The 25,415-nt window shown below is 49.3% G+C and overlaps 1 protein-coding gene across 3 annotated transcripts in view; it reads left to right on the top strand.

The window, feature by feature from the left end:
* The first annotated feature begins 1,012 nt into the window (after nucleotides 1-1,012).
* The window catches only part of phf1 (PHD finger protein 1), a 38,956-nt gene continuing 14,553 nt past the window's right edge, over nucleotides 1,013-25,415 (top strand). The window contains exons 1-9 of one of the 3 annotated variants that reach the window (XM_080181467.1): nucleotides 1,013-1,299; nucleotides 10,086-10,258; nucleotides 12,685-12,886; nucleotides 14,224-14,305; nucleotides 16,558-16,653; nucleotides 19,004-19,095; nucleotides 19,963-20,111; nucleotides 23,081-23,176; nucleotides 24,106-24,174. In XM_080181467.1, the coding sequence (XP_080037593.1) occupies nucleotides 12,710-12,886; nucleotides 14,224-14,305; nucleotides 16,558-16,653; nucleotides 19,004-19,095; nucleotides 19,963-20,111; nucleotides 23,081-23,176; nucleotides 24,106-24,174 (761 nt within the window). In that variant the 5' untranslated portion in view covers nucleotides 1,013-1,299; nucleotides 10,086-10,258; nucleotides 12,685-12,709. Of the gene's footprint in view, nucleotides 1,323-9,139; nucleotides 9,220-10,085; nucleotides 10,259-12,684; nucleotides 12,887-14,223; nucleotides 14,306-16,557; nucleotides 16,654-19,003; nucleotides 19,096-19,962; nucleotides 20,112-23,080; nucleotides 23,177-24,105; nucleotides 24,175-25,415 lie in introns of those variants that run through there. The other 2 variants (XM_080181465.1, XM_080181466.1) reach the window with 2 other exon arrangements.

Here is a 25,415-nt window from a genome sequence, read left to right as displayed (position 1 = left end):
CCCCCCCCAAACACACACACTGAAACTGGCATTGTAAACTACTCTGTGATAGTCCCCACACTAACCCCCCCCAAAACACACACACTGAAACAGACATTGTAAACTACTCTGTGATACTCCCCACACTAACCCCCCCAAAAAACACACTGAAACTGACATTGTAAACTACTCTGTGATACTCCCCACACTCCCCCCACTGCAAACACAGACTGAAACTGACATTGTAAACTACTCTGTGATACTCCCCACACTCCCCCCACTGCAAACACAGACTGAAACTGACATTGTAAACTACTCTGTGATACTCCCCACACTAACCCCCCCCAAACACACACACTGAAACTGACATTGTAAACTACTCTGTGATAGTCCCCACACTAACCCCCCCCAAAACACACACACTGAAACAGACATTGTAAACTACTCTGTGATACTCCCCACACTAACCCCCCCAAAAAACACACTGAAACTGACATTGTAAACTACTCTGTGATACTCCCCACATTCCCCCCCACAAACACACACACTGAAACTGACATTGTAAACTATCTGTGATACTCCCCACACTCCCCCCAAAAAACACACACTGAAACTGACATTGTAAACTACTCTGTGATACTCCCCACACTCCCCCCCCCAAAAAACACACACTGAAACTGACATTGTAAACTACTCTGTGATATTTCCCCCCACTGCAAACACACACTGAAACTGACATTGTAAACTACTCTGTGATATTCCCCCACCCCGTTAACAAAAAAGCAATCTGCAAAACAAAATTCTGTGAGTTATTAAATAAAGAATTCAATGCCTTCATTAATCTCTCCTCCCTGGTAGAATCCAGAAAGTTTTGTTTTGCATTCACAGGATGCAAGTAAGTTGGCAACAAACTTTATCCTGCCCCCCCCCGTTATGAAATAAAATGTATCAAATAAAAAGTAGGATTTCAGAATACATTGGGAAGCATTTGTGTGTGTGCGCATTACGTAACCACATCCGGATAGTGCTACAGTGCAAGGGAAGACATCAGCCCACAGACCCCGCACTTGTTTATAAGATTCCTCTCTCTCTCTCTCTGAATTTCCACACACACAGATTGAATTACAATCTCTGGACTGACATTAAGCTGTTAGTCTGCGTCACAGCAAGATGGCTACTGGTAGTAGGGGAGGAGACGTGTGTTGAATGTTTTTGATCTGACTTGGAAGAAATCTGCCTGTACAGCAGCCCCAAAGCAGAGACAGAGAGCGAGAGAAGCTGGGAGAGGCAGCAGAGAGGGTGCAGCCAGCCCCATTGTGGGTGGGTATCCTGCATTGCTTCAGGTGAGTGCTGTCAAGACAAGTTGGGGCGTAGGAGGAGGTGAACTCAAAACAGGGTGGACACACCTAGATGTATCTACTCTACGCTAAAAATAATCACCCACCCCCTCCCTCCCCTCCAGCAGGATCAAGCCTCACTGCGCATTTTTTTTTTAACCAAATTTTTTTTTTACTTCCCATTTCATGCAGATGGAGATGGAAGAGAGAGGGAAATCTTGCAGCAAATATTTCCCAGTCTGTAGAGCAAACCTCCTCTGGACAAGTGTTTGCATAGCAAGGTCTCTCATTTCTCCCACCCACTGCAACTAAAATCTGTAGATGAAATGTGAGCACAGGGTGGGAGATACTGTCAATGTGGTTAATTTCAGTTGGGGGGGGGGGGGGGGTGGGGACAGTGTAAATGTGGTTAATTTCAGTTGGGGGGGGGTGGGGACAGTGTAAATGTGGTTAATTTCAGTGGGGGGGGGTGGGCACAGTGTAAATGTGGTTAATTTCATTGGGGGGGTGGGGACAGTGTAAATGTGGTTAATTTCATTGGGGGGGTGGGGACAGTGTAAATGTGGTTAATTTCAGTGGGGGGGGGGGACAGTGTTAATGTGGTTAATTTCAGTGGGGGGGTGGGGACAGTGTAAATGTGGTTAATTTCATTGGGGGGGGGGACAGTGTAAATGTGGTTAATTTCAGTGGGTGGGGACAGTGTAAATGTGGTTAATTTCAGTGGGGGGGGGACAGTGTAAATGTGGTTAATTTCAGTGGGGGGGTGGGGACAGTGTAAATGTGGTTAATTTCATTGGGGGGGTGGGGACAGTGTAAATGTGGTTAATTTCATTGGGGGGGTGGGGACAGTGTAAATGTGGTTAATTTCAGTGGGGGGGGTGGGGACAGTGTAAATGTGGTTAATTTCATTGGGGGGTGGGGACAGTGTAAATGTGGTTAATTTCAGTGGGGGGTGGGGACAGTGTAAATGTGGTTAATTTCAGTGGGGGGGGGGACAGTGTAAATGTGGTTAATTTCAGTGGGTGGGGGGGGACAGTGTAAATGTGGTTAATTTCATTGGGGGGGTGGGGACAGTGTAAATGTGGTTAATTTCAGTGGGGGGGTGGGGACAGTGTAAATGTGGTTAATTTCAGTGGGGGGGGGGGACAGTGTAAATGTGGTTAATTTCAGTGGGTGGGGGGGGACAGTGTAAATGTGGTTAATTTCAGTGGGGGGGGGGGACAGTGTAAATGTGGTTAATTTCAGTGGGGGGGGGGGACAGTGTAAATGTGGTTAATTTCAGTGGGTGGGGGGGACAGTGTAAATGTGGTTAATTTCAGTGGGGGGGTGGGGACAGTGTAAATGTGGTTAATTTCAGTGGGTGGGGACAGTGTAAATGTGGTTAATTTCAGTGGGGGGGGACAGTGTAAATGTGGTTAATTTCAGTGGGGGGGGACAGTGTAAATGTGGTTAATTTCAGTGGGTGGGGACAGTGTAAATGTGGTTAATTTCAGTGGGGGGGTGGGGACAGTGTAAATGTGGTTAATTTCAGTGGGGGGGGGGACAGTGTAAATGTGGTTAATTTCAGTGGGGGGGGGGACAGTGTAAATGTGGTTAATTTCAGTGGGGGGGGGGGACAGTGTAAATGTGGTTAATTTCAGTGGGGGGGTGGGGACAGTGTAAATGTGGTTAATTTCAGTGGGGGGGGGGGACAGTGTAAATGTGGTTAATTTCAGTGGGGGGGGTGGGCACAGTGTAAATGTGGTTAATTTCAGTGGGGGGGGGACAGTGTAAATGTGGTTAATTTCAGTGGGGGGGGGGACAGTGTAAATGTGGTTAATTTCAGTGGGGGGGGGGACAGTGTAAATGTGGTTAATTTCAGTGGGGGGGGGACAGTGTAAATGTGGTTAATTTCAGTGGGGGGGGGGACAGTGTAAATGTGGTTAATTTCAGTGGGGGGGGGGACAGTGTAAATGTGGTTAATTTCAGTGGGGGGGGGGGACAGTGTAAATGTGGTTAATTTCAGTGGGGGGGGAACAGTGTAAATGTGGTTAATTTCAGTGGGGGGGACAGTGTAAATGGACAGTGTAAATGTGGTTAATTTCAGTGGGGGGGGGACAGTGTAAATGTGGTTAATTTCAGTGGGGGGGGGGGGAACAGTGTAAATGTGGTTAATTTCAGTGGGGGGGGGACAGTGTAAATGTGGTTAGCGCTGCTGCCCCACAGCGCCAGAAACCCAGGTTCAATTCCGGCCTCGGGTTACTGTCTGTGTGGACTTTGCATGTTCTCCCTGTGTCTGTGCGGGTTTCCTCGGGTGCTTCTGTTTCCTCCTACATTCCAAAGATGTGTGGGTTTGGTTGACTGGCCATGCTAAATTGACCCTAATGTCACAGGGATTAGCAGGATAAATGTGGGGGGAACGGGAACACGGCCTGGGTGGGATTGTGGTCAGTAGAGTTTCGAGGGGTCGAATGGCCTCCTTCTGCACTATAGGGATTCTGTGATTCTATGACAAGATGTGTGGGTTTTAAGGTAGGGATGTGCGCTTGTGTGCATTTGCATGTACATGTGTGTGTGCATGCTTGTGTGTGCATCTGCGTGCGTGTGTCTGTGGGCACGTGTCTGTGTCAAAACTGGGTCAGATCCCAACTCTGGGTCCAGTCAGGAAGGATAGTACAGGTCTTAAGAGTGTGCACAGCGGCACGGGTTTACCAGATTTACTGACCTGAAAGGGATAAATTGTGTGAACCAGTTGTGTAGGATGGGCGTGTATTGCCCTGAGGGGAGAGAGTTAAGTGGTTTGCTAATCCAAGTGTTTGACATGTTTTGGGTTGTTTGGATAGACACTCGAGAAACTCTTAATGGGAAAGGGTTGCGGTTGGAGAATGGGGAGTTTTAGGGACACAGAATCTTAACCCCTGACTGACATTTCTCTCTCTTTGTCAGCAAGGACTTTGTCCCAATATGGATGGTGGAAGTCTCTCTTTCCTCTTCCTTGCCCCACGTCACCCCCCCTCACCCCCACAAAGCCTGGTGAGGCTGAAGGTCAAATTAAAATTTCAGTCCTGAGATTGATAAATTATTGTTGGGGGATCACAGGTGGCACAGTGGTTAGCACTGCTGCCTCACAGTGCCAGGGACCCGGCTTCAATTCCTGGCTTGGTCACTGTCTGTGTGGAGTTTGCACATTCTCCCCGTGTCTGCGTGGGTTTCCTCCAGGGGCTCCGGTTTCCTCCCACACTCCAACGATGTGCATTTTAGGTGCACTGGCCATGCTAAATTGCCCCTTAGTGTCAGGAGGATTTATCAGGGTAAATACATGGGGTTATGGGGATAGGGCCTGGATGGGATTATTGCTATTGAAGGCTCAATGGGCAGAATGAGTCCATTTGACCTATTGAGTGTGCACCGCCTCTCTGATAGTGTATCTCACCCAGGCCTCCCACCCCCTTCACCCCCTCACCCCCTCTTTCACTGCAACCTCACACATTTACCATCTCACCTCCACATCTTTGGACACTAAGGGGCAATTTAGCATGGCCAATCCACCTAACCTGCACATCGTCAGACTGTGGGAGGAAACCAGAGCACCCAAAGGAAACCCACGCAGACACGGGGAGAATGTGCAAACTTCGCACAGACAGCCGGGAATGGAACCCTGGTCCCTGGCGCTGTGAGGCAGCAGTGCCTACCACTGTGCCACCGTGCCGCACCTATCTTGAGACGTTTAAACATCTGGCAATGCTGATGCTGTGGCAGCCACACTGGGGGAAGAGTGCACCAATACACCAATTACATAGGGAGTTACCATTGTAACGGTGTGCATGGAAGGTTATAACAAATCTGTGTATGATAAGAAAGCATAGATAACGTGTGTGTACGTAAGATTACTAAGATATTCTGAATAGGGTTATTGACAGGCTCTGGGCCTGCCGCCCTGACTTACTGAGTAGTCTAGGCTTAATTTATCTGTACTGTTTAAAGATTTATACAAACCAGTCCCCATTTTAACTCTGTTCCATGGGGAGACTCTCTGTCATCCCTTAGAGACCACCCTTTTACAGAGGGGAACAGACACTGAACGATCAGTTGGCTGCGTAGTAAGGTTGTTCGACAAGGGAGCGAGAGGAGACTTTAACTCTCCAAGATACATGAGTCCAAAGGCAGATAGATTGAATTCAGCATTGAAAAAAAAATCATAGAATCCCCACAGCGCAGAAAGAGGCCATTTGGCCCACCAAGTCTGTACCAACCACAATCCCACCCAGGCCCTATTCCCATTACCCTCTTTTATCCTGCTAATTCCCCTGACACTAGCATCAATTCAGCATGGCCAATCAACCTAACCCGCACGTCATTGAGATTGTAGGAAGAAACCGGAGCACCCGGAGGAAACCCACGCAGACGTGGGGAGAATGTGCAAACTCCACACAGTAATCCAAGTCAGGAATCGAACCCAGGTCCCTGGTGCTGTGAGGCAGCAGTGCTAACCCACCGTGCCGTGCAGACCCGATGCAGGTTAATTGCTAATGTCACTTGTATCAAAGACAGTGATATTATCTGAGTGTTCAAATTATTCCGCACACAATTCCCACTTTTCCCTATTACTCTCAGTAGTTAACTCAGATTGCTGATTCATTCTGAAAGTATTAATGTTAAAACTGACTCAGTCATCTGGGCTTTACAGGTTTGAATATTTTAACTACATGATTGCACATCCGTAGTTCAGTAGCTGGATAGAATTTGCAAAGACATGGACTTCCTGAGAGTGTAGAGGGAGCTTTACTCTGTATCTAACGGCGTGCTGTACCTGTCCTGGGAGTGTTTGATGGGGACAGTGTAGAGGGAACCTCTCCTCTCCTGCCTGTGCGGCCCGGGATGGAGCCTGTGGCCTGTGCGGCCCGGGATGGAGCCTGTGGCCTGTGCGGCCCGGGATGGAGCCTGTGGCCTGTGCGGCCCGGGATGGAGCCTGTGGCCTGTGCGGCCCAGTTAACTCTGAGCGCAAACACATTGACAAACCTGAGCTGGAGGGGTTTCCATTAGGAATGCTGCTCTCAGGGAAGTTAGTAGTCTGCGGCATTCCTCCTTCCCCCTCCCGTGCCCTCCCCCTCCTTCCCCCTCTCTCCCCAAAGTCTCAAGGCAGGTAGATTGAATTCAGCGCTGAAAACATCATAGATTCCCCACAGTGCAGAAGGAGGCCATTCGGCCCACCAAGTCTGTACCAACCACAATCCCACCCAGGCCCTATTCCTGTTACCCTCTTTTACACTGCTAATTCTCCTGACACTAAGGTCAATTTCGGATGGCCAATCAACCTAACCCGCACGTCTTTCGGACTGTGGGAGGAAACCAGAGCATCTGGAGGAAACCCACACAGACACGGGGAGAATGTGCAGACTCCACACAGACTGTGACCTAAGCTGGGAATCGAACCAAAGGTCTATCTGTCAATTGGAAACTTTGGAAGTGTAAATACCTGACTGCTGTTTCACTGCTACATGTGTGAGAGCACTAACAGTTTTAATTAAACAGCAGCACTAGATTATTAATTCATATCAGAGATGTAAGTGTAGATATTCTCACATTATAAACATTAGATGGTGTCTGAGAGAAGGTTATTACTTACATGGGGAGGGGCTGCAGATTGTTACGGTACAGGATCAGAAAACGACAGTGTTCAGGGACAGTAAGTGACTCAGGGCAAAAGGAGCACTGGCCTTTGTTGCAAAAGGGGTTGAGGTACAAAAATAGGGCAGCCTTGTTACAAAAGTACAGAGCCTTCTGGGGAAAGCACCCAGAGTTCTGTTTGTGTCACTATAAAGTAACAGAGTTACAGCCCCTTATGTCGGAGCTGCACTCAGCCAGGCAAGCCCAGAGTATCCCATTGCACTAGTGCCTTGTAGATAGTGGACAGACTTTGGGGGAGCCAGGAGGTGAGTTACTCACCGCAGGATTCCCAGCCTCTGACCTGCTCTTGTAGTAACAGTGTTTGTATGGCCAGTCCAGTTCAGTTTCTGGTCAATGATAACCTGCAGGATGTTGATAGTGGGGAGTTCAGCGATGGTTAGATCTTTTGTTTGCAATGGTCATTGCCTGACGCGGTAGCACAGTGGTTAGCACTGCTGCCTCACAGCGCCAGGGACCCGGGTTCAATTCCTGGCTTGGGTCACTGTCTGTGTGGAGTTTGCACGTTCTCCCTGTGTCTGTGTGGGTTTCCTCCGGGTGCTCCGGTTTCCTCCATTACCTAATCACCATTACCGAGACTAGCTGTCTATGTTCCAGATTGATTTATGCTTTTTTTAAAGGAGAAAAGTTTAAAGGGAATATTAGGGGGGGGGCTTCTTCACGCAGAGAGTGGTGGGAGTGTGGAATGAGTTGCCAGACAAAGTGGTAAATGCGGGGTCACTTTTAACATTTAAGAAAAACTTGGACGGGTTCATGGATGAGAGGGGTGCGGAGGGATATGGTTCAAGTGCAGGTCAGTGGAACTAGGCAAAAACTGGTTTGGCACAGACAAGAAGGGCCAAAAGGCCTGTTTCTGAGCTGTAATTTTCGATGGTTCTATGGTTCTATATTCCAGATTTATCAGTTGAATTTGAAATCTACCAGCTAATGGGCTGGGATTTGAACCTCTGGCCCTGCAGAGACGTTATCACAGTGTGTCACTTCTCATGGCGATTGGGACTGTGCTGTGGGTGGGGTTTGGGAGGGATTCAGAGGGGGTACCTGGTCTGGTTGTGTGTGACATGCGAGCAGTCAGGATGAGAGTCCTGGTTCCCTTCCCCCCGTGTGGTCCCTGTCGTGGTGTAGAGGGCACATGGTTGATGGAGTGATTCGTGGGGACCAGTCACTAATAACCAGTAGCTACGACACACACCACCCCCGCCCCCCCCCCGACTTCCAGTGTGAGTTTTGTGAATATCTGATTTGATTTGACTTATTATTGTCGCATGTATTAGTATACAGTGAAAAGTATTGTTTCTTGCTCACTATACAAAACATACCATTCATAGAGAAGGAAAGGAAAGAGTGCAGAATGTAGTGTTACAGTCATAGCTAGCGTGTAGAGAAAGATCAGCTTAGTGCAAGGTAAGTCTGTTCAAAAGTCTGACAGCAGCAGGGGAGAAGCTGTTCTTGAGTTGGCTGGTACGTGACCTCAGAGTTTTGTATCTTTTTCCTGACGGAAGAAGGTGGAAGAAAGAATTTCCAGGGTGCGTGGGGTCCTTAATTGTACTACTGTTGCCTCTCAGTGCCAGAGACCCGGATTTGATTCCCTGCTTGGGTCACTGCCTGTGTGGAGTCTGCATGTTCTTCCCGTGTCTGTGTGGGTTTCCTCCGGGTGCTCCGGTTTCCTCCCACAGTCTGAAAGACGTGCTGATTGGTGCAATGGCTGTGCTAAATTCTCCCTCAGCGTACCTGAACAGGCGCTGGAGTGAGGCGAGTAGGGGATTTTCACAATAACTTCACTGCAATGTTAATGTAAGCCCACTTATGACACTAACAAATAAACTTTAAAAGGACTGCTTTGCCGAGACAGCGGGAAGGGTTGACAGAGTCAGTGGGTGGGAGGCTGGTTTGCGTGAAGGACTGGGCTACGTTCACAACCGTTTTGTAGTTCCTTGCGGTCTTGGGCGGACCAGGAGCCATACCAAGCTGCGGTACAACCAGAAAGAATGCTTTCTGTGGTGCATCTGTAAAAATTTGGTGAGAGTTGTAGCGGATGTGCCAAATTTCCTTAGTAGTGAAATGGTGCCACCTTCTGGTGATGCAGCATGTGACATGAAGGTCATGTGATGACAATCTCGCAGTCAATAGGTTCAGAGCAAGTCATCTGATTGTAACAATTTAGATACAACAGTAACACTGGCTGCCAGCAAGCTGTGTGTGCCTAGGTTGGTGAAGACTTCAAGGTGGAGCTCATGCTGTGAGTACGCACATTGCTGGAGAACTTGCTTGCCTTTATGGCCTGACTGAACTTATCTGTGGCACCCCCAGAGACTGCCTCATTTGCTGAGAGTTGTGCTGTACTGAGACAGACCATTTAGCCCCATCCTGGTGTTTGTGCTCCATCTGAGACTCTTCATCCCCCTCTCTCTCTCTCTCTCTCTCTCCCCCTCCATCAGTGTTCAGTCTCCACCCAGTTTTCCCTCAAATGCTCGGGAGTGATTTTGCCTCAGAGAGCACTCTCCGTGCTTCGCAAGTTACATGATTCTGAGGCTCTGACCTCTTACTGGGCCACCCCTTGGGATTTGAGGGGAAAGTCCAGTGTGTTCTGTCTTTCTTTGTAGCCTTGCAGCTGTTTTAAAGTTTTATTTATTAGTGCCACAAGTAGGCTAACGTTAGCAGGGTCCCGGGTTCAATTCCTGGCTTGGGTCACTGTCTGTGTGGAGTTTGCACATTCTTTCCGTGTCTGTGTGGGTTTTCTCCGGGTGCTCCGCTTCCCTCTCACAGTCCAAAGATATGCAGATTGGCCATGATAAATTGCCCCTTAGTGCCCCGAGGTGTGTAGGTTTGGGAGATTAGAGCAGTAAACATATGGGGTTACGGAGATAGGGTTGGGAGGGAGGGCCCTGGTTAAGATGCTTAGTCAGAGAGTTGGTGCACAGTTGATGGGCCAAATGGCTTCCTTCTACGCTAGGGATTCTATTTGGAATCAAAGGTTGTGGGAAGATGGGAGAGTGGAGTTGAGAATCATGTCAGCCATGATTGAATGGCGGAGCATACGCGATGGGCTGAATGGCCTAATCCTGCTCCTATATATAATGGTCTTATTGTTTTTACTGTTCACAGCTTTGAGGCATTGGGAGTGTCCTGCCTGCACCACGTAATGTACTCACCGTGCCAGGGTCAGCACTGCGTACTGTGCAGAGAACCCGCTGCTCGATGCCAACCTGAGGGGAGACGGGATATCCTTGGACCTCAAGCGGACCCTCTCTTTTAACCCAGTGGACTCCCACCTCAGTGTAAGTGGTGCTCTCTGTCTGTACCTCCTGGGCAGGTAACGTCATTGAATGAACGCCAAGTGCCAGTGCGGCGCACTGTGCAACCATACAGGTAGGCCCAGGCTCCACCCTTTGCCAGTGGGGAGTCACTTCCCTGGCCTCTGTTTCCCCAATGCCCGGAAAAATGTTTGTTCCCCTCTTCCAGAGTTTATCAGATGTGGAAGATGACCATTTTCGGACAAGTCATTCGGGATTGTTGAGGGAAAAGGAATCTCCCTTTCTCTAAGGGAGCAGACTCGATGGGCCGAGTGGCCTATTTCTGCTCCTGTGTTGTAAGGACTGCTGAGACTTGTGCTCATCTGGTTACTGACCGAATTACAACCCCTTTAAAATTTTGAACACTCTATCACATCTCCTCTCCACCTTTCCCGCTGTCAAGAGAACAAGCCCTCAGCTTCCTTGGTCTGTTCACATGGACTGAAGTCCCCCTTTTCTGGCATGGCGGCACAGTAGTTAGCACTGCCGTCTCACAGTGTCAGGGACCCAAGTTCAATTCCTGACTCAGGTCACTGTGTTGAGTTTGCACATTCTCCACGTGTCTGCGTGGGTTTCCTCCCACAGTCCAAAGATATGGGTTAGGTTGATTGGCCGTGCTAAATTGACCCTAGTGTCAGGGGACTATCAGGATAAATATAAAGAGTTATAGTGATAGGGTCTGGGTGGATTATTGTTGGTGCAGACTCAATGGGCCGAATGGCCTCATTCTGCACTGCAGGGATTCTGTGATTCTATTCGCAGAATCCCTACAGTGCAGACACTGCTTGCTGACATCTCGGCAGAGGCAGGAAGTAGGGATAATTTTGGATGGGCTGTCAGGTCCGGAAAGAGATGGGGGAGCAGCGTTATCCTCCGACCACACACACACAACACCATCTGTAAAGAGGAAAAGCCAGCTAAAAGTCACAGGGTTAACTGGGCCCACTGCAGGCCAATCGACCTGGATTAGGGAATGAGATGAGTGAGAGGCTAAATGTCAGGGAACATTTGGATACTTCCGAACTGGACTGAGGCAGGTTCAAGGGCTTGAAGAGATTTCAGCCTCAAATAACTCGGCTGCCCTTGGAACATGGCAATCGTTAGCAGTAATTTTGGGGAAATCATGCAACAGTTACGTCACAGTTGGATGTCGCCAGTCCTGTGCAGAAGGAGGCCATTCCATCCATCGACAACAATCCCACCCAGCCCTATCTCCGTAACCCCACATATTTAACCCTCCTAATCCCTCTAACCTACGCAGTCCGGGACACTAAGGTTCAATTTAGCACGGCCAATGCACCTCACCTGCACATCTTTGGACTGTGGGAGGAAGCTGGAGCACCCGGAGGAAACCCACGCAGACACGGGGAGAATGTGCAAACTCCACACAGACAGTGACCCAAGCCTGGAATCAATCTCAGGTCTCTGGCGCTGTGAGGCAGCAGAGCTAACCACTGTGCTACCATGCCGCCCGTTCCTCCATGGTGAGACATTGAATGGAGATGTATCCAGTCCTGGGCATCTCCAAGGTGGGACCTGCAGTGGAAATATTCTAAGCCATCCAATGTCGAGGGACCTGGATTCTCCCCCTCAATAAATGTCCCTCTGTTTTCTTCCTGTAATATAATTCTGGAAGAACCCTTAGAAACATTAAGATACAGGGGGATCGAGGTGTTCGGGTCCACCATTCCCTAAAAGTGGCAACACACGTGTCCAAGGTGATTAAGAAGGTATACGGCATGCTTGCCTTCATCAGCCGGAGCACAGAGTACAGGAGTTGGGACATCATGTTGTAGCTATATAAAATCTGAGGCTGCATTTGGGGCATTGCTTGCAGTTCTGGGCATTGCCACACTATCAGAAGGATGTGGAGAGAGTGCAAAAAGGAGGTTTGTGAGGATTTTGCCTGGTCTTGTTGGCTCTGTGAGGAGAGGTTGAATAAACTGGGATTGTTTTCACTGGAAAGACGGAGGCTGAGGGGAGACCTGATAGAGGCCTATAATATGATGAGAGGCATAGACAGGGTGGATGGTCAGAGGCTTTTTCCCAGGGTGGAAGTGTCAATTACAAGGGGGCACTGGTTCAGGGGGAGAGGGGGAAAGTTTAAGGGAGATATGCGGGGGAAGTTTTTCACGCAGAGAGTGGTGGGTGCCTGGGATGTGCTGCCTGAGGAGGGGGTGGAAGCAGGCACATTAACAAGAGCCATCTGGATGGGAACGTGAATAGGGAGGGAATAGAGAGATACGGACCGAGTAAGGGCAGAAGGTTTTTCTTAGTTTAGTTACAGCATCATGACCAGCACAGGCTTGGAGGGCCGAAGGGCCTGTTCCTGTGCTGTATTGTTCTTTGTTCTTTATTCTCTTAGTTCTTTGTGTTTTTTTTTTGACGTGGTTTCTCTGTGCTTCCTGTAGATAACAGCCTGTCCCCACAAACACCATGGAGGGCGGGACTGTGGGGAAAAGTCCAAAGGTCAGAAGAAGCAGCTCCTGCACGCCGGCGAGTAAACCACGAGCGCGAGCGAGCCGGGCCGGCGCCAAACCTCGGCTGTGGGAAGGTCAGGATGTGTTGGCCAGGTGGACCGATGGCCTACTCTACCTGGGGAACATCCGGAAGGTGAGAGATGGGGCGGGGAACGCTGGGGTGGGCAATGCCAGGGTGGGGAACGCTGGGGCGGGCAATGCCAGAACGGGTAACGCCAGGGCAGGACGGAGATGTGAGGACCAGCTCAAAATGTCTCCTCTTGCAGAGAAGGAACTCAAGGCGATGATGGCAGAACGAGAAGGCTATTCCCACTGGGAAAGGTTGAATAGGCCGACTCTACATCCTCTGGGATGGAGAAGGGAAAGGGAGTGGGGGGGTGGGGGGGGGTGGGGTTGTGTGTGCGTGACCTGAATGAGATTGTGAAAGGTTCGCCTCGGGTAGATGTTGCAGAGGGAAGGGGAGATGGTGGACCAGTGATATTGTCACTGGAACAGTAATCCAGAGGCCCCAGACTTGTGGGAGACACGAGTTCAAATCCCACCAGGACCGCTGGTGAAATTTAAATTCGGTTAGTGAAGTGTGGAATTTAAAAAAAAAACTTTGGCTTTCTTGAATGGTGCCATGAAACCATTGTCGTAGAAACCAGTCTGATTCACGAATGTCCTTTAGGAAATCTACTGTCCTTACCCTAAATAGACGTTCGGAAGTTCTTCCTGGAAGGTGGGACGGAGGAGAGGGGCGGGGAGGTGGATGGATGGAGTGAGCAGAGGTAGGGAGGGAGTAAATAAGTAGAAGGTGTATTAATGGAGGATTGGAAGTAGAAGGAGGATGGATGGATGGGTGGACAGATAAATGCAGGGAGGAGAAGAGATGGATGGAGCGATGGATAGATGGATGGAGGGAGGGGAGGAGATGATGGAGGGAGGGAGTGAGCAGCAGGTTGGATGGAGGGAGGAAGGGAGGAGTGGGATGGATGGACAGATGGTAGAAGGAGAGGGATGGATAGATGGATGGAGGGAGGGAGGAGAGGGATGGATGGGACAGAGGGATGGATGGGAGATAGATGGACGGAGGAGGAGGGGGAGGGAAGAGAGGGATGAATGGGGATGGATGGATGGAGGAGGGCGGGGGGGATGAGTCAGAAAGGTGGTGGGGAGGGGTGAACCACGTGCTTTCCTTTATGTAGATGTATCTCTGCCTTACTCTGTGCCAGAGGTGGAAGGGTAGATTTGCGAGGGTGGGTTAAAGGGGGAAATAACCCTCGCTGGTACTGCCTGGTCTCTCTGCGGGTTGGGGGGGGGGGGTCTCTCTGCGGGTTGGGAGGGATGACCCTCGCTGGCACTGCCCTGTCTCTCTGCGGGTTGGTGGGGGGGAGGAGTAAACCTCACTGGTACTGCCCGCTCTCTCTGCGGATTCTCTATCACGGTCTCTTGTTTGCTCTACCCATCCCCATTCCCTGGCTCTTTCAGGTGGACCGGTGGAAGCAGCTCCTCCTCGTTCGGTTTGAGGACAACTCTGCGTTCTGGGTTTTGTGGAAGGACATCTATCCCCGTAAGTAGAAAACCAGAAGGCAGAGGAGCAGAAGTAGGCCATTCTGCCCATCGAGTCTGCTCCGCTATTCAACGTGACCGTGACTGATCTGATGTGATGATCTTCAATCCACTCTCCTGTTTTATCCCCATATTCCTCGATTCCTTACTGATTAAAAATCTATTTCTGCCTTGAATAACGACCTCTACAGCCCCCTGCGGTAAAGAATTCCACTCACTGAGAGAGGACATTTCTCCTGAGGGGAGATGGTGGTATACTGTTATTGTAACTGGACCAGTAATCCAGAGGCCCCAGCTAATGCTTTGCAATCAATCCCCACCACGGCAATGTGAATCCAACTAACAAAATATGGAATTAAAAAATTAGCTAATCATCGATTGTTGGAAAATCCCGTCTGGTTTACTCATTTCCTTTTGGCATGGAATCGTAAAATCCCTACAGTGCAGAAGGAGGCCATTCAGCCCATTGAGTAAGCACTGATTCTCTAAAAGGGCATCTTACCCAGGCCCTCCCCTCTGCCCTATCCCTGTATCTCCGCGCATTTACCATGGCCAATCCACCTAACCTGCACATCCTGAGGCACCAAGGGACAATTTAGCGTGGCGAATCCAACTAACTTGCATATCTTGGGGCATGAAGGGACAATTTAGCATGGCCAGTTCACCTAATCGACATGTCTTTGGACACTAAGGGGCTATTTACATGGCTAATCCACCTAACCTGCATATCCTGGGACACTAAAGGACAATTTAGCATGGCCAATTCACCTAACCTGCACATCTTTGGAGTGTGGAAGGAAACTGGAGTACCCGGAGGAAACCCACACAGACACGGGGAGAACATGCAAACTCCACACAGACAGCGACCCAAGCCGGGAATTGACCCTGGGTCTCTGAAACTGTGAGGCAGCAGTGCTACCCACTGTGCTATCGTGCCGCCCTTACCTGGTCAAGACTACAAGTGACTCCAGACCCACAGCAATGTGGTTAACTTTTAACTGCCCTCTGTAATGGCCTAGCAAGCTGCTTATTTCAAGGGCAGTTAGGGACAGGCAACAAATGTTAGTCCAGCCAGTGATGCCCACATTCCATAATTAATAATAAAAAGTTAGTCAATCTCCCCTTGTTCAGAGTCATGCCTTTTACTTGATGGTGGGACATACCGGACAGACTTTGAGTGTTGCGGCATGGAGAGACTTGTTGCTGAAACTTTTGTTCTGATGAGTGCAAGACAAAACACAAGAATACCAAATTTCAAACCTTCGTTATACTGCGGGAGAAAAGGATTGATTAACAAGTGGACTCCGCTGAGGTGTGGCCAACCTCCCAGTGGAAGGGCTTCTAGTTCCCTGTGACCCAGGTGGTGCTGGGAAGCCTGTCGTTCTCTGTGGCCTCCACCATGGCAAACACCTCCGCCACAGTCCACATGCCAACCAGTCAGCACCCAGTTTCCCTTGTAGTATAAATTGCCACCATCGTTTAAAAGTTGGCATTCTTGTGTTTGTCCAGATTAGTGTGGAATAGAAAATTGCTGTGACTATATCTCTCTTTGGCAAGGTTCAAGTTCTAATAGAATCCCTACGGTGCAAAAGGAGGCCATTCAGCCCATCAAGTCTGTACCAACCACAATTTCACACATGCCCTATTCCTGCAACCCCAGCTTGCTAATTCCTGATGCTAAGTGGCAATTTAACACAGCCAATCCGCCTAACCTGCACATGTTCGAACTGTGAGAGGAAACCGAAACACCCGGAGGTAACCCACGCAGACAGTAACCCAAGGCCAGAATTGAACCAGGGTCCTGGCGCTGTGAGGTAGCAGCTCTAATTGTAGAATCACAGAATCCCACAGTGTAGAAGGAGGCCATTTGGCCCATCAAATCTGCACCGACCACAATCCCAAACAGGCCCAATCCCCATATCCCCGCACATTTACCCTGCTGGTCCCCCTGACACTAAGGGGCAATTTAGTATGGCCAATCCACCTAACCCGCACGTGTTTGGAGCTGTGGGAGGAAACCGGATCACCCGGAGGAAACCTATGCAGACATGAGGAGAACGTGTAGACTCCACACAGACAGTGACCCAAGCTGGGGATCGAACCCGTGTCCCTGGCGCTCTGAGGCAGCAGTGCTAACCACTGTGCCACTGTGCTGTACCACCAAGAGCAAGTGTGGTGAATGTGCCGATCTCACTGCCTCGCGTCGCTGTGACGTACTGTTAATCGAAGCCGCTCTCTCTCTTTTCCTTCCAGCTGCCCTCCCTGGGACGGAACACATCTGCTGCCTCTGCAATGATGCCACCTCCAACCAGGGCAACCAGATCGTGAACTGTGCCAAGTGCAAGCAAGGTAACAGGGAAGGGGTAGCGGCTGCACAGAGCGCGCTCTGCTGCGTCTGCGTTCCATCACTGTCATCCACAAACTTTTCCCCAGTGAGACGCCAGTAGAGTCACCTTAGAGCGGTATGCTGGCACAGTGGTTAGAACGGCTGGGTCACAGCGCCAGGGACATGGGTTCAATTCTGACCTCGGGTCACTGCCTGTGTGGAGCCTGCATGTTCTCCCCGTGTCTGCGTGGGTTTTCTTCGGGTGCTCCGGTTTCCTCCCACACTTCAAAGATATGCGGGTTAGGTGAATTGGCCATGCTAAATTGCTCCTTGTGTCAGGAGGACTAGCTAGGGTAAATAAGTGGGATTATGGAGATAGGGCCTGGGTGGGATTGTGGTCGGTGCAGCCTTGATGGGCCGAATGGCCGCCTTCTGCACTCTAGGGATTCTGTGATTATAGAAAGGATATTATTTAACTAGAAAGAGTGCAGCAAAGATTTACTCGGATGCTACTGGGACTTGATGGTTTGAGCAGCTGGATAAACTGGAATTCTTTTATCTCTGGAGGCTGAGGATGATCTTATAGAGGTCTATAAAATAATGAGGGGCACAGATCAGCCAGATAGTCAATATCTTTTTTCAAAGGTAGCGGAGTCTAAAGCTAGAGGGCATAGGTTTAAGGCGAGAGGGGAGAGATACAAAAGTGTCCAGAGAGGCAGTTTTTTCACACAGAAGGTGGTGAGTTTCTGGAACAAGCTGCCAGAAGTAGTAGTAGAGGCAGGTATAACTTTGTCTTCTAAAAAGCATTCAGACAGTTACATGGGTATGATGAGTATAGAGGGATATGGGCCAAATGTGGACAATTGGGACTAGCCTAGTGGTTTAAAAAGAGGAGCGGCATGGACAAGTTGGGCCGAAGGGCCTGTTTCCATGCTGCAAACCTCCATGACTCTGAGAACGGGAGTTAAAATCATTGAGAAATAGTTTTGATGTTAGCAGTGTCTCCTCAGCTGTTGTGGTAGTTCTTGTGAGCCTCTCCAGTGCTCGAGCCCAACATTCGGGCTGACTTTGAGGTGCTTTAAAATGTTACGCCATTAGCACCCTTGCATTTGCGCACACTCGCTTGAGCTATTAAACCGAGGCCTAGTCTTCCTGCTGCAGTATACGCTGAGGGTCCTGTGTCAGTATTCTCAGCTCAGTAAGAAGTCTCACAACACCAGCTGAGGAAGGAGCAGTGCTCCAAAAGCTCGTGATTCCAAATAAACCTGTTGGACTTTAACCTGATGTTGTGAAACTCCTTATTGTGGCTACCCCAGTCCAACGCCGACATCTCCACATCACTGTTATGCTCAGGGGATACAGAAATCAGTAACTCCCCCTCTTAGTTTGTAACCGTGCCCCCTTCTCCATAGCTGCCAACTCATTGGCCAATACATGCACAGAAGCCCCACCCTCCCCTTTAGCTGCCAGCTCATTGGCCATAACACCCACAGATGGCACCCCCCCCCACCCAAGCCAGCTGAGTGCTGATTGGCCAATACATTCATAGAAACCCCACCCTCCCTTCTAGCTGTCAGTTGATTGGTCAATACACCCACAGAAGCCCCCCCCCCAGCTGTCAGCTGATTGGTCAGTACATCTACAGAAGCCCTGCCCCCAGCTGTCAGCTGATTGGCCAATACATCCACAGAAGCCCCACCCTCCCTTCTAGTTGCCAGCTGATTGGCCAATACATCGACAGAAGCCCCACCCCCTTCTAGCTGCCAGCTGATTGGCCGATATGTCCACAGAAGAAGGTGCCAGGGTTTAATAATCCAGAGAATTCCCTCTAGCGGTCCCGAGCAAAGTATGGCCCCACCTGGCTGTGCCTCATTTGCCTCAGGATCAACGTTGATCGCTCTTTTGACCCAACAAGTCGGAAAACGATGCCTTTAGCTGCAGCTTACATTCTGGATTCGGTCCTTTTTTTTTGCTTCAGTTTTGGGACATGGGTGTCGCTGGCACAGCATGGTGGTTGGCATTGCTGCCTCACAGCACCATGGACCTGGATTCGATTCCAGCCTCGGGTCACTGTCTGTGTGGAGTCAGGACATTCTCCCCATGTCTGTGTGGGTTTCCTCCGGGTGCTCCAGTTTCCTCCTACAGTTCAAAAGACTAGGGGATTTTCATAGTAGTTTCAATGCAATGTTAATGTAAGCCTACTTGTGACACTAATAAACAAACTGTAAATTTTAAAGGCGCTTTGACAAAGGGTCACCTGGACTCGAAACATCAGCTTTTTTCTCTCCTTACAGAGGATGCCAAACCTGCTGAGATTTTCCAGCATTTTTCCTTTTGGTTTGTAAACTTTAAAACTTGTATTCATGCTGCCAGGGTACCACCAAGAGTGCCACGCCCCCAAGATCGAGGCTGATGTCCGGCCCTCTTGGATTTGCCGTTCCTGTATCTTTGCTGTGGCCACCAAGGTAAGATCAGCATTGCTGATTTTTTTTTTTATTGAATTCAAATTCCACCATCTGCCATGGCGGGATTTGAACCCGGGTCCCTAGAACGTTAGCTGAATTTCTGGGCGGCGTGGTGGCTCTGCTGCCTCACAATGCCAAGGACCTGGATTTAATTCCAGCCTCGGGTCACGGTCTGTGTGGAGTCTGCACATTCTCCCCGTGTCTGCGTGGGTTTCCTCCGGGTACTCCGGTTTCCTCCTACAGTCCAAAGATGTGCAGGTTAGTTGCATTGACCGGAAAAGGCACCGGAGTGGGGCGACTAGGGGAATTTCACAGTAACTTCATTACAGTGTTAATGTAAGCCTACTTGCAGGCTTGTAGGCACTAATAAGTAAACTTTAAATTTAAATTTTCCTCTGGGTGCTCTGGTTTCCTCCCGCAGTTCAAACGATCTGGGGGATAGGTGGATTGGCCATGTTAAATTGCCCCTTAGGGGGATGCATGGGGTAACAGGGATAGGGGCTGGTTAGGATTGTGGCCAGTGCAGACTCGATGGGCCGAATGGCCTCCTTTCGCACTGTAGGGATTCTGTGATTCTGGGTTGGTAGTCTAGCGATAATACCACTAGGCCATTGCCTCCCTCGAGTTATTGAATTGAAGTGGATTTAATCCATTGGGATTCTCCTTTATGGAAGAGAATGGAATGCGTGGATGGGATTGAATCCGTTGGGATTTCTGTATGAAGGGACTGGTTTGCATCCGCTGGGACATCGGGATGAGATTGGATTAGAAGGGAGGCAGATTGGCTGTGGAGGTCTGCGCCTCGTCACCCAGCGCTTGCTTAAGTTATAAATGTTTACGCGCGCGTGTGCTTAATGTTTGCGGCAGAAAGGAGGTGCGTTGAAGAAGGGACCATACGCCAAAGCTATGCTGACCATGAAGAGGGTGCTCCCCTACGAGCTCAAGTCACTCGACTGGGACTCTCAGCATCTCTCCAATCAGCAGCAGTGTTACTGTTACTGTGGAGGCCCTGGAGAGTGAGTATTTCCTCCGCCTTATCTGCCTACTTCATAGAACCACACAATTCTTCAGCCCATCGAGTCCATACCAACACTGACCTCCCACCTAATCCCATCTACCAGCACTTGGCCCATAGCCCTGAATGTTCTGATGTGCCGAGTGCTCATCCAGGTACTTTTTAAAGGATGTGAGGCATCCTGCCTCCACCACCCTCCCAGGCAGCGCATTCCAGAGCCTCACCACCCTCTGGGGAAAAAGATTTTTCTTCAGATCCCCCCCTAAACCTCCTGCCTCTCACCTTGAACCCGTATCCTCTTGTGACTGACCCTTCAACTAAGGGGAACGGTTGCTCTTATCCACTTTGTCCACGTCCCTCATAATCTTGTAGACTTCTATCAGGTCTCCTCTCAACCTCCGTCGCTCCAGTGAGAACAAACTAAGTTTCTCCAACCTCTCCTTGTAGCTACTTCCCTCCATATCAGACAACATCCTGATAAATCTTTTCTGTACCCTCTCCAAAGTCTCCACATCCTTCTGGTAGTGTGGCGACCAGAATTGAACACTGTATTCCAAGCAGGGCCTAACTAAAGTTCTATAAAGCTGCAGTATGCCTTCTTGACTACCTTCTCCACCAGCATTGCCACTTCCAGTGACCCGTGTACCTGTACACCCAGATCCCTTTGCCTATCAATACTCTTAAGGGTTCTGCCATTTACTGTATATTTCCTGTCTGTGTTAGACCTTCCAAAATGCATTACCTCACATTTGTCCGGAGTAAACTCCATCTGCCATCTCTCTGCCCAAGTCTCCAACCGACCTATATCCTGCTGTATCCCCTGATGGTCCTCATCGCTATCCACAAATTCACCAACCTTTGTGTCATCCTCAAACTTACTAATCAATCCGGTTACATTTTTCTCCAAATCATTTATATGTATTACAAACAGAAAATATCCCAGCGCTGATCCCACTTGTCACAGCCCTCCATTCAGAAACACACCTTCCACTGCTGCCCTCTGTCTTCTTTGACCGAGCCAGTTTTGTATCCACCGTGCCAGCTCACCTCTGATCCCATGCGACTTCACCTTCTGCACCAGTCTGCCATGAGGGACCTTGTCAAAGTCCTTACTCGAGTCCATGTAGACAACATCCACTGCCCTACCCTCCTCATTCATCTTCGTCGCTTCCTCAAAAAACTCAACCAAGTGAGACACAACCTCCCCTTCACAAAACCATGTTGCCTCTCACTAATACATCCTCTTAATTCCAAGTGGGAGTAAACCCTTTCTCGAAGAACTCTGTCCAATAATTTCCCTACCACTGATGTAAGGCTCACCGGCCTGTAATTACCTGGATTATTTTGCTACCCTTCTTAAACAAAGGAACAACATTGGCTAATCTCCAATCCTCTGGGACCTCCCCTGTAGCCAGTGAGGATACAAAGATTTTTCTCAAGGCCCCATCTGTTTCCTCCCTTGCCTCTCTCAATCCTCTGATTGGGTATATCCCATCAGGCCCTGGGGACTTGTCTACCTTAATGTTTCTGAAGAACCCCTAGACCAGCTCCTTTTTGATCTCAACATGACTCAAGCTATCTACATACCCTTTCTCAGACTCGATGGGCTGAATGGTGTCCTTCTATACTGTCGGGATTCTATGATTCTAACCTCACTGTTAACCACTCAGCCAATCTTTGTGTCATCTGCAAACTTACTAATCCTACCCCTCACATAGTCATTTATGTAAATGATGAGTAATCGGGCGCCCAGCACAGATCCCTGTAGTACGTCACTGGACACTGGCTTCCAGTCACTAAAGCTGCCTTCTGTCACTGCCCCCTGTGTCTTCATCTTGGAGGGGAACCTCCAGGCGGTGGCATTTCTATGTATCTGCTGCCCTTGTCTTTCTAGATGGTAGCAGTGGTGGGTTTGGAAATCTACAGTGCAGAAGGAGGCCATTCAGCCCACTGATTCTGCACCGATCACAATCCCACTCAGGCCCTATCCCTGTAACCCCAGGCATTTACCCCAGCTAGTCCCCCTGACTATTGAAGGAGCCTTGGCAAGATCCCACAGTGCATCTTGTAGATGGCACACATGGTGGCACGTGTGGGGAGAGGTGGGTGTGTGTAGAATTCTGTCTGCCAAGAGAGGCAGTGACTGGTGGGACTGGTGACCAGGTCTGCTGTGCAGTGAGGTATAAATAAGATTCCCCTTGTTAATGCATGGGCCATGCTAAATTCTCCTTCAGAGTGCCCAAACAGCTCCCGGAGTGTGGTGACTAGGGGATTTTCACAGTAACTTCATTGCAGTGTTTAAATGTGAGCCTACTTGTTACACTAATCAATAAAGGTGAACTTTTGATGATCTGTGTACCTGGTTGCCTCATGTCTCTGTTAGCCTCCACTTAGAATCGTAGAGTGCAGAAGAGGCCATTCGGCCCATCGAGTCAGCACCGGCACTTTAGGAACACCTGAACCCCCAGCTCATCCCATCTGCCAGCAATTCCGAGCTTTTTCATCTTCCAGACAAATTCTGGAACACGATTGTCTGTCAGATCTGCTTCAAACTCGTGAATCCTCAAAGTATCCCGACTAGTTAGTTGGTTTCCCGTTTTCCCTAACCCACTCTGCAACTTGACTGCCTGTGTTCGCAACACTACAATCAGTGACTTCACCTCTCCAATATTTAGTTAAACTGCAGCCGGAGATTGTGATGGACACTGTAATGTCCTAACTATGTTAGGGGTTGTGGGTTTTACGCAAAAACAGAAAAAGATGTGGCTTGCACGCGGAGATTCAATCTAACAGCAAGGGATTTATTAAAGGGATTGAAATTGTTGCCCAGACAGAGGAGAAGCTGAGTGTACATGGGAGCCGGTGAAGTACCCTCACCATCAAATCTGGGGATAAGGCCTTAAATGCTATCATGCAACCAGTTAAATATGTAACAGACCCCGAGGGGGTTTCCTTTTGTTCTTCCATCAGGTGGAACCTGAAGATGCTGCAATGTTGCCGGTGTCAGCACTGGTTCCATGAGGCATGTACCCAGTGTCTGAGCAAGCCACTACTCTACGGGGACAGGTGAGACACCTGGGCACAGCATCCTGTGCCCATCCCTTGTTTTTATACCCGGTAGGTTCAGTGTCGCGATACAGGGCCCTGTGCCCATCTGTCCCCCGTCAGTGAGGATAGTCACAAAGAGTGCTGGGAACTTCCTTTAAGTTCCAACAAAGAATCCTTTGACCTACGTATTTTTTCCTTTATTCTTTCTTGGGATGTGGCCATCGCTGGCAAGGGCAGCACTTGTTAGAAGGTATTTAATTGCTTCTAAATTGCTTTAAGATGCCATGAGGTTGTGTAGGACGAAACATAAGCTGATTAACCGTGGGTTAAATCAGAGACCAGCACCACACTCTATTAATAAAACCAATCAGTGATTTATCTGTGGTTCCCCAACCTGTAAAACTGGGATTAATCTACTCGCTTGATCCACTGTTGACTACTTAATTCCACCTCTACACTCCCAGGACAGGTACAGCACAGGGTTAGATACAGAGTAAATCTCCCTCTACACTGTCCCCATCAAATACTCCCAGCACAGGTACAGCACGGGGTTAGATACAGAGTAAAACTCCCTCTACACTGTCCCCATCAAATACTCCCAGCACAGGTACAGCACAGGGTTAGATACAGAGTAAAACTCCCTCTACACTGTCCCCATCAAATACTCCCAGCACAGGTACAACACAGGGTTAGATACAGAGTAAAGCTCCCTCTACACTGTCCCCATCAAATACTCCCAGCACAGGTACAGCACAGGGTTAGATACAGAGTAAAGCTCCCTCTGTATTATCACAAGTTAGATACACATCCGTCAATATATTCCAGGCCCTCGTTAAGTCAGAGTTTTTTGTCCTGTGTAAATAGATGTGATGTTTTGCACCAAATATAGTTTTCAAACCGCCTAAAGGATTAGCGATTAACCTTCGGCCTTCTGTTGAACATTCTAGGTTTTACTTATTTGTGTGCTGTGTCTGTACTGGTGGCGCGGAGTATGTGAAGCGACTGCCCCTCGAATGGTAAGTACAGTGTCCTTAACTACAATGGTGTTGCTTTTATAAAGAACAGTGACATTGGTAACCACTGCACCTTCCAAAGGATGGACTGGCCTTGGAGGGAGGTCTGTGTAGATTTACAGAATGAAGCCTGAATTCCGAGCGTTCAGTCACAAGGAGTGATTAAAGAAACTCGGGCTGTGTTTCCTGGAATGTAGAAGATTCAGGAGTGATTTTAATTGTAATTGCTAAGATAGGGCAGCACGGTGGCACAGTGGTTAGCACTGCTGCCTCACAGCGCCAGGGACTCAGGTTCGATTCAGGCCTCAGGTCACTGTCTGTGTGGAGTTTGCACATTCTCTCCGTGTCAGTGTGGGTTTCCTCCGGGTGCTCCGGTTTCTTCCCACAGTCCAAAAATGTTAACTGTGTGGATTTACGGGAATAGAGCGGATGTGAGAGCCTGGGTAGGATTCTGTTTCAGAGAGTCGGTACAGACCCAATGGGCCAAATGGCCTCCTTTAGCACTGTAGGGATTCTGTGGATTTTGTTGAAGTAGTTAAGAGCATTCGCCGACATTTTAACCTTCTTATTGAGCAGGGCGTGTGTGCTGTATGTTCCACCCTGACGTACTCAGGTGAACCTTTTGTGGCTTCCCCTCAATGCAGTGAAATTTGTACAAACGGGAACTAATGGAGGCCGTTTGGCCCATCCATCCAGCCCTAACCCCAGTGTTTGGTGCGCAGTCCTGTCGGCCAAAGTGCACCCCCAAATAATGTTGATAAACGCAATGTGAAATTTCTAGCCTCTCAGGCAGTGAGTTTGTGGCCCACACCCACACTCTGGGGGGCAATGTGTCTCTAACTCCCCTCTAATCCTTATATCAATTATTTTAAGTCTATATTACACCCCCCCCATACCCGCACCCCCAAGGGTGAGGGAAAAGTCTTGGGTTCAATGGGGAGTCTTTTTTATCCAGCATCCACAGCTCCATCTTTGGGATTGAACACTCACACAGCTCTGTCCCAGGGACTGAGGGCTTTCTCTGCTGCCGAGGATGCTGGGTAAAGCAGCCCGCCATTCAACCAAAGGCAGGCACAGGATAATGACGTGCCTCTGGCACAATGTCAGGTGGCAATACACTGCCGACAGCTGCTTTATCTCCCCGCCGTCTCCTCACCCTCAGAATAAAGGGACGACGCTTTAGAACAGAGATGAGGAGGAATTTCTTCAGCCAGAGAGTGGTGAATTCATTGCCACAGAACGCT

The sequence above is a fragment of the Carcharhinus amblyrhynchos genome, unplaced genomic scaffold (assembly GCF_965287045.1).
Source record: "Carcharhinus amblyrhynchos unplaced genomic scaffold, sCarAmb.v2.hapA scaffold_40, whole genome shotgun sequence".
Classification (NCBI taxonomy): domain Eukaryota; kingdom Metazoa; phylum Chordata; class Chondrichthyes; order Carcharhiniformes; family Carcharhinidae; genus Carcharhinus; species Carcharhinus amblyrhynchos.
The sequence above is the reverse complement of the archived record's forward strand: the minus strand, read 5'-3'. Positions and strand labels throughout refer to the sequence as shown.